This window comes from Cantharellus anzutake, assembly GCF_015039405.1.
Source record: "Cantharellus anzutake strain C23 chromosome Unknown EI90scaffold_189, whole genome shotgun sequence".
NCBI classification, from domain to species: Eukaryota; Fungi; Basidiomycota; class Agaricomycetes; order Cantharellales; family Hydnaceae; genus Cantharellus; species Cantharellus anzutake.
In genome coordinates, this window is record NW_024067139.1 from 106,528 (window position 1) to 115,633 (window position 9,106).

Below are 9,106 nucleotides of genomic sequence, written 5' to 3' on the forward strand. Positions count from 1 at the left end.
GACCGCGAGACGGCCCCAAAGTATCAAGAAGGTGACCAAGTCTGGCTCAACGCACAAAACTACACAACCAACCACCCGACCAAAAAGTTGGACCACAAATGGCTTGGCCCCTTCAAGATCATCAAAGTTGTCTCCCCGGCTGCCATCAAACTTCAACTCACCGCATGACAGAAAGGAGTCCACCCGGTCGTGTCCATGACAAACGTCAGACCATACCACCTGGACAACATCACAGAACGACCCACTGACCCGGACCCAGACCCGGAGCTTGTAGATGGGGATGAAGAATATGAAGTCGAGAAAGTACTAGACTCTAAGTGGCTACACCGGAACCTCTGGTATCTGGTGAAGTTTGCTGGCTGGCCAAACTCGGAGAACCAATGGCTCCAGTGGGACCACTTGGTCCACGCCCCCAACCGGATCGAGGAGTTCCACAGGATGCACCCCCAGGCCCTGGGAAGAGAGAGGGAGAACCACCTGGCCGCTTCAAGGCAAAGCGGCTTAAGGAGGGGGTGATGTCAGGGCACACCCGCCTCACCCGGCCCCACCCGGCCCCACTTCACCCGGTACCCCGCCACCCAGTCTCCTCCTACCTCCTCCCCCCTTCCTCTTTCTTTCTTTCTCCATTTCACTTCCTCTTCACTTATTTCACTTTCTCTTTATTTTCTCTTTATTCTACACGGACGACCTTTCCCTGTATCAATGTACCATTGACCCACCTGCAGCATGCTCACAACATGCCCAGCCCAGGTGCCTCAGGCGACCCCCCACTATGTCCAGCTCATGCATTCACAGCGGATGCCCTTGGGATCCCCCACAGGGACACCCAGGTGACTACGGCTGTATGCGAGGATGACGTGGCACCCGTCATGTGACCCAAGCTGCATGTATATGTCAGGGCACACTCGCCTGACCCGGTTCCACCTGGGCCCACCCAGGCCCACCTCACCCGCTCACCCGCTCACCCACTCACCCGCTCCCCGCTACCCATCCTTCCTCCTCCCTCCTTCCTCCCTCTTCCCCTTCCTCCCTCTTCCCCTTCCTCCCTCTTCCCCTTCCTCCCTCTTCCCCTTCCTCCCTCTTCCCCTTCCTCCCTCTTCCCCTTCCTCCCTCTTCCCCTTCCTCCCTCTTCCCCTTCCTCCCTCTTCCCCTTCCTCCCTCTTCCCCTTCCTCCCTCTTCCCCTTCCTCCCTCTTCCCCTTCCTCCCTCTTCCCCTTCCTCCCTCTTCCCCTTCCTCCCTCTTCCCCTTCCTCCCTCTTCCCCTTCCTCCTCTTCCCCTTCCTCCCTCTTCCCCTTCCTCCCTCTTCCCCTTCCTCCCTCTTCCCCTTCCTCCCTCTTCCCCTTCCTCCCTCTTCCCTTCCTCCCTCTTCCCTTCCTCCCTCTTCCCCTTCCTCCCTCTTCCCCTTCCTCCCTCTTCCCCTTCCTCCCTCTTCCCCTTCCTCCCTCTTCCCCTTCCTCCCTCTTCCCCTTCCTCCCTCTTCCCCTTCCTCCCTCTTCCCCTTCCTCCCTCTTCCCCTTCCTCCCTCTTCCCCTTCCTCCCTCTTCCCCTTCCTCCCTCTTCCCCTTCCTCCCTCTTCCCCTTCCTCCCTCTTCCCCTTCCTCCCTCTTCCCCTTCCTCCCTCTTCCCCTTCCTCCCCTTCCTCCCTTTTCCCTCTTTTCTCTTTCTCCTTTATTTCATTCTCCCTTTCTGTTTATTCTTTCTATTTACATGGACCACCTTCCCTTGTATCATTGTACTGTTGACCCATCCGGCTCAGACACCCCAGACGACTTCCCGCTACGCCTAGCACGTGCACCCACAGCGGATGCCCTCAGGATCCCCCACAGGGATACCTGGATGGCTGCGGCTCTCTCCGTAGATGACATGGCACCCATCATGTGACCCAAGCCGCATGTACATAAATGTACCTGAAGTGGGAACTGAAGAAGTAACCTTCTTCTCACATTTTCCACTTCAGGTAAGTAGTGTAGTTCTTCCTTTTAATAACAATTCACGTTTTCCACTTCAGTCTAAGTGGCCAGGGACTACAGTCCCAGATTGGGCCCATCAGTATGCGTGCCCGCTTCGTCCCCCGAGAGGGTCCCTCTGCCAGGTGCTACAGCCGGGCCCCCTCCACCCTGGATGCGTCCCTGACAGTATATAAACATACCTGAAGTGGGAACCGAAGAAGTAGCCTTCTTCTCACCCTTTTCCACTTCAGTCTAAGTGGCCAGGGACTGTCTCCTGAGCTGGGCCCGCCAGTACGCATGCCTGCTCCACACCCCGCGAGACTTCTAGTGTCGGGCATCTCACCCGGGCCTCCTCTACCCTGGATGCATCCCTGACAGGTGAGCATCTGGTTAACTCTATGGACGGATTGGTATTCAATACAAGCCCATTCCCCTCGTCGCTGGTACGCTCTTGCGAGCACCAAGTAGCCATCGATCCCACCATGTGTCGTTCAACCTATGATCGACTAACCCCTCCGTCACCGGTACACTCTTACAAGTGCCAAGTACCCGTTGACACGAATACAGACCATTCGCCAAATGAACGGTCTCATACCTCGTTGCCAGTATGCCCATCTGGGTCTGGGCGTCAAGTATCCATCAACCCAGCCTCAAGTAGCTCCCTCAAGGAGCTGGAATCTCACTTGTTGCCAGTATGCCCATCTGGGTGCCAAGTACCCATCAACCAAATCTCAGGAAGCTCCCTCAAGGAGTTGTTATATCACTCGCTACCAGTATGCTCCCTCGAGTGCCAAGTACCCGCTAGCCCTTTGTCCTCGACTGGTCCAGTTCTGGATATCCCCTTTGCCTGTGACCCTATACACCCATGCATGGTACGCTCACATAACGAGCACCAAGTATCCATCGTAGCAGACTCCCATTCACCACGAGGTCTCAGCTTTCCGTCAAAAGCTCCAAGGCTATCGGACAATACTCATTACACAACTAGGCCACCCTACATACACAAGGTCAACGATTCCAAGTCGTCTATAAGGATGGAAAGAAATGGATCACCCATAACCCATTTCTTTAATAATCGGGCTCTAGTGACTAGAAATGGAATCAGAAAAATCAGGAAAAATAAGAAATATGCAGGAGAGAACATTGGTTAAGGGTGGTAGAATCATGGGATTTGGCTTGTTTATGGTACACCAGCAAATCCCTGTTACAATGTGCACAAGTGATTACCCTCCAGATACAAAATATTTGAAAACTAACCAGGCCCTCCACCTGGAACACAACACTGTTTAACTATTTCTAGGCCCTAAGTTATGTAAAGTACACCCTAAAAAAGACCTCCTAGGTCGCCGAATTTTGATATCTCAACTCAATCAAAATGAGATGACAAAAAGGGTGTTGATGCTGGGAATCAACTTTCTTCTCAATCCCAATGCATTTGAAAGTACAATTGAAAAATTAGCTCCCAGCATTTTGGCAGCCGGGGCATACCGGATCCAATTGAATCGGGAATTACCAATTTCCAAAAGAGGGAAGTAAATGCTAACTTGCCCTTTCTCTGCCTCCACCTGCCTCTGTGCCTTACTCCATCATGCCTATAAGCAAAAAATGCAAGCATGCAAATAACCTTGGACACTTCTCCCAGAAAAAGGTTAGAGAAGTCAAATAATTGTGAAGTGGGACCATCTCACCTGTTTTCAGAAATTGCGCACTAGTGTTCCTATTGAAGGATTAGATGGAATGGGCTCAGGTGCCTTTCCAGATCATGGGAGATTCTTGGATGGGACTAGTGGCAGTGTTTCATTTGGTGTTGGCACTGGAGAATGTGGCTCTGTTGACTTGACTGGTAGTCCCGACTCTGATAGCAACTCTGATATAGATGAAATACCAAACCCTGCAATGTCATCCGAAAACACATTTATTCAATATCTTCATGAGTCTCAGACAAAGCTTGGTTACCTGGCCAATGTCCGTGGCAAGATACCTGGCAACAAAGTGATATACCCTGGAAAAACCATAAACAGCACCTGGTCTGAGCGCAGTCTATGCTGGGATAAGGCAAAAGAGAAGGAGGTTCATAAGGGACTCCAGGAGAAGCAAAGGAAGACCACTATTGATGGAAAGAAATGCACAATTATTGATTTTTTTCAACAACAAAATCCCCTGGCATCATTCCCTCCCAATTCCCCAGTACCCACCTGGGCCTGTGGACACCCAGACTGGCAGCAGCCACAGGGTACAACACACCACACTCAGCCCCCTCCTAGCCCAGTGATGATATCATCTCAAAGCTGTTAGAACTGGGCAAGGGCAGACGATTCCGGAGGGGAACTGGAGACTTAGCAAGGAGGGACCTTGGCCTCAGCAACTCATGCGGAGCGCTGTGCCATTGCTGTTTGTCCATTTGGTCCTTAATTTCAGAGGTGGTGAGCAGGAAGTCTCTAGGGGGCATTTCAGGTCAATTTTAGACTGAAGGTCCAAAATGAGTATTGTTACAAAAATGGGGCCAGAAGCACCCATTTTTGTCCATTCTGGTGCAGGAATAGGGAAGGGGGTTGGACATAGGGGTTTACAGGTGGTTTCACAGATGGTTTAACATGTTGTTGAACAGGTAGTGTGGCAGCAGGTTTTTGTTGATTAATGATTGGTTAAACTTAATTACTATACAAATCATGTGATACAGAACCCATAAGAGTCTAAAATGGGAAATTCCCATTCCCATAACAAGTATGTACAAGCACCTGTATATAATAGGGAGACGAAAGCACAAGGAAATCAAAGGGGGTCCAAATCGGAGCAAAGGCATCCAAACGGGAACAAAGGGATGACAGAAGCAGAGCGGTACCAAAGGTCATAGGTCAGAACCTGTGGTACATCTGAAAGGAGATAGGGAGGGTGAAGCCCAGAGGGGCAGGAGGATGAGGTGAAGTGGGGATGATGACTAACTGGCTAGAATGGAGAGAAGCAGCAGTCCAAATAAGGATGAGGGGAAAATGTGAAAGATACATTACAAACAGTGAAAGTGCCGAGTATGATCCATGGAGCTCAGAGGTTACGGAGCTTACAGAGGTTACGGAGGCAGGGTTGAAAGTCCAAGGAATGTTGGCAATGGTGTTTACGTAGTATGAGGTCACCAATGCAATGGACTTAAGTCAAGGTGGCAGTAACTTGCAAAAAGTGTAATGGCAGTTCATGAACCATCATGGAAGTCATGACATTTCATGAATGGTCACCAAACTTCATGAAGCAGCATGAAGTGTCATACACAGTCATGCCAGTTCATGACAAACCATCATGGAATTTCATGAGATGTCATGAACCTGCATGGGGGGTCATGATTGCTCATGACTTAAGTGGTTCCAGGCAGGTTTTGAGTGGTTACATGCCTGTCTATGAAGTGTTATGAAGTGTCATGAGCCTTCATAAAGGATCATGGACCCTCATGGACCTTCATGAATCACTATGAGTCTTCCCAAGAAATGTTGTGATTGATCATAAATTAGGATTGTTGGTACAACAATGACAGTTGGGGGCATAATGGTTAATTACATGTTACCCTTAAGTTGAAAGTGATATGAAAGCATCACACAAGAGGGGGTTGCTCTAGTTGATTTCAGACTAAGGTCCCTGAAAGTATTTACAAGGTATAAATAAGGGAGAGAAATCATGGGAAGGGCCAGTCAGTCCAGAAATGAGTGGGGATTATCAAAGACAAGAACCCAGGTGAAGAATGAATAAGTAAAATATTGACACTTGATCTGCTACTATATTGGCACCCAAGTTGTCAGTTGCCTCCCTACTTTGTCTCTTTGTTTAATTGTTCATTCCACTCTCATTCATTCTCTCACTCTCTGTCTCCCTGGTTCTCATCCCTCATTTAGTTTGTCATGTTCACCACTCTGCCTCCCATTCAGGTGCCAGACTGACCAGCCCCTCTTCTGTTCTCCCTTTCGTATTTATGCATTGTAGATAGTATACTACCTATGTACCCCAGTTTGAATGTCAACTAGAATACCCCCCAAGTCCTCTTGTCCATAGTTGTCAGGGACAGCTCTGAAAGTGGCAAAGTCCCAGCACAGGGGACTCAATGGGACAAGTAGTGGCTATGCATAGCAGTGGTCCTGTTGTGGGGTGAGCATCCCCAACCACTTAGTCTGAAGTGGGAAAGTGAGATGAAGGCTGCTTCTTCTGTTCCCACCCTGGGTGCTGTTATATACATGTGGCTGAGGTCACATGGAAGGAGCCATGTCATCTCTGCACACAGCTGCACCCCTCTGGGTGTCTCTGCAGGAGATCCTGGGGGTGGTCACTGTGTGGGTGGGAATGTGTGCAGTGGGTGTGGTGATAGGGGCAGTGGCATTAGGGTGTAGTGGTACAGGAGGGGTGTGCAGCGTTCCCAGGTATGTGGGCGCACCGGTGGTACATAGCAGTGTTGGCATTGACATGATCAGACCACCAATCAGACCATTTTTGGTCTGATTGTGCTTCTGACAAGGGTCCATTGTCTCAAGGTCCGAAATATGGAAGTAGCCGATTTCCAACCGGATGAGGGATAACCCGAGCCTCATGTGATCACCTTGCAGCTATTTCCGCAAAACTCGTTGCTGACACTGCTGACATTGAACTAGCGAGGTCCTGGCTTTAGCCAACAGACAACTGATGGGACAATTCGGACCATGGGAAAGACGTTGTCTACTGAATCAGACCTTTGGACTTCAGACCATGCAACCATTTGGGACCATGTCTGCCCAACACTGGTACATAGAGAAAGAGGAAGTTGACCATAGAACAGAAATAGAGAGAAAGAGGAAAAAGGAAAGGTGAGGGGGAAGGTGAGATAGGAGGAGCAAGAAGCAATGGCAGGGGAAGTGGAGTAGGGTGGCACGGTGTGGCATGGGGTCAGGCAGGGTATGCCCTGACAATAGTTCACCTCTGACTTCGTCTTCACTTGAGGCTACATTGCCACCAGGTTCCCTCCACTACACCTGAATACAGGATAGCCTAGAGCATGTGGCACAACGCTCCCACTGAGTTGTTGAAACCAACATCCCAACCCCCTGATGCCTTGCAATGGAGTAACCTATCAGCTAAGTGATCACTCACACTGCCATACTCTGCTCCACTTCCCACGAATACCCTCAAGCACTGTTTCTGACACCAAGCAGCAAAGGTGGCTGGAGGAAAAGCGGAGTTCAGTGTGGTGCTGACACAAGTCCATGAGTTGGAGGTTGATCAGTCAGTGCTGTCACAAATAAGGTCTGTCACATGACAGTTCATAAGTGCTTGTGACATCTCATGCATTGACTCATCATACATGTTCACGGAGCATTATGAATGTCCATGATGCATCATGGGACATTATAGCATTTTACATGATGGGGAAAGGTCAAAATAAACATATGACACTCCATGACACTCCATGAACCTTCATGACCTGTCATGAAAGGTCATGAGGGTTCATGAACATCATGACCACTCATGAACCTCCATGAGGCATCATGTCATATTGTGTCACCAGCAGTCATGAACCTTGTCAGCACATGATGGTTCATGATGGTTCATGAAATTTGGTGACAGTTCATGACAATTTGTCATGAACTGTCATGAAATCCAAAATTTTCAATGTAAAAAATGTCTGATTCAATTCAATTGTCATGACATGTCATGAGGAGTCATGAAATTTCGTGACATGTCATGAGGAGTCATGATTTCATGATGCAGGATTACACTTTTGGAGAGTACCTCCAAGGTGGAGTCAAAGTCCAAGGTTGGAACTATGACGGAATCTCGGAGCGAAGGCACAAGCAGTGTCCGGCTATGGGGTATGGGACAGCAGTGGAAGGTTGTAACTTGGTGGAGGTTTGGCAGAAGAGGGTCAGAGGGGGGAAAGAGATGAGAGGAGTGAGGAGTGGAGTGGAGGAATGGTGTCAGGTCCGAAGGGGGTATTGGAACAGATGGAGGTAGGGTAGGAGAGTGATGGAAGGGTGGAGGTGTCGTGAGGAGTAAGAGGAGGAGGGTGGCGAGAGGAGTGATGTTCAGTCTGAGGTGAGTATCGGAGCGGACGGAGATAGGGTAGGAGAAGGATGGAAGGGTGGAGGTGACATGAGGAGTAAGAGTGGTGTCAGGTCTGAAGGTGAATATCGGAACGGACAGCAGTAGGGTAGGACTCCAGAGGGGACGAGGATGAGGGTCTGGGAGTCGGTTTGGGATCGGGTATGTATGGATATGACAAAAGCCATCACCACAGTTTGGAGACTCCAAATCGCATGTGCAGTCCCTCTGAACCCACACCTGAACCCAGGCCAGAAAAGATCCCAACCCCCACTCCTGAACATAACAAGGTCTCCTCCCACTCCCAATCCCACTTTCTACCTCCAAAGAGAGACAATGCTACTGAGGCAGCACAAGATCTCACTCAGACCCTTTGGCCATCACGGGATAAGGGGAGAGGCTACAAGAAAACTCACCTGGATCGAATGGTGGAAGTATGTAAGGAATGGGTGGTGGTTGTCAGGTCAAGTATCTTATTCATTGTTATTCTCGTTACAAATAAGATACAACAAATGTATATAGTTCTTTACCTTCTTCCATGTCCTGTCAATAATATAGCTCTATACTGCTTACATTATCGACAGGCAAAGGACAGCAGGGTCACCAGGGTCAGCACTCCAACTGCCCCTTACAAAGTACGAGCACAGCAAATGCTCCAACTTCTCCAGATCTATGGCTCTGGGGGAAATGGAAGATGTGGAGACCTGGGCTGGGTTCACACATCAACAATTGTCGCAAATGTATGGAATCAGGGAACTTCATATGCATCACACTTGCGGAAATGGTGCCGGACATTCATTCATGAGAGGAAATTGCCACAGAATCCATATGGCCAATGGAATTCCTCAGTCCTTGCCACAGATGAGGATCTCAAAGAGGAACTTGAGACTCACCTCCATGGACTTGGACCATACATCTCAGCAATGGATATTGTGGACTTTCTCATAGATTGGAGATGAAAGAGTGGTTGGAACGTGACAAATCAGTGTCTGTTTGGACAGCTCAACATTGGCTGCATATCATGGGATATCGGTGGCAACAGGAGAAAAGAGGCCAATACTCAGATGGCCATGAGCACGATGATGTTGTCCACTATCAGCAGTCAGTT

General features: G+C 49.4%; 1 protein-coding gene across 1 annotated transcript; it reads left to right on the forward strand.

Annotated features, from left to right (window-relative positions):
• Nucleotides 1–3,538: 3,538 nt before the first annotated feature.
• On the forward strand, nucleotides 3,539–4,245 carry EI90DRAFT_3137435 (uncharacterized protein; the record flags this gene model as incomplete). The annotated part of the gene is made up of 2 exons (XM_039064849.1): nucleotides 3,539–3,598; nucleotides 3,649–4,245. The coding sequence occupies 2 exons, from the start codon at nucleotides 3,539–3,541 to the stop codon at nucleotides 4,243–4,245; spliced, it is 657 nt and encodes a 218-aa protein (XP_038908014.1).
• Nucleotides 4,246–9,106: the final 4,861 nt, after the last annotated feature.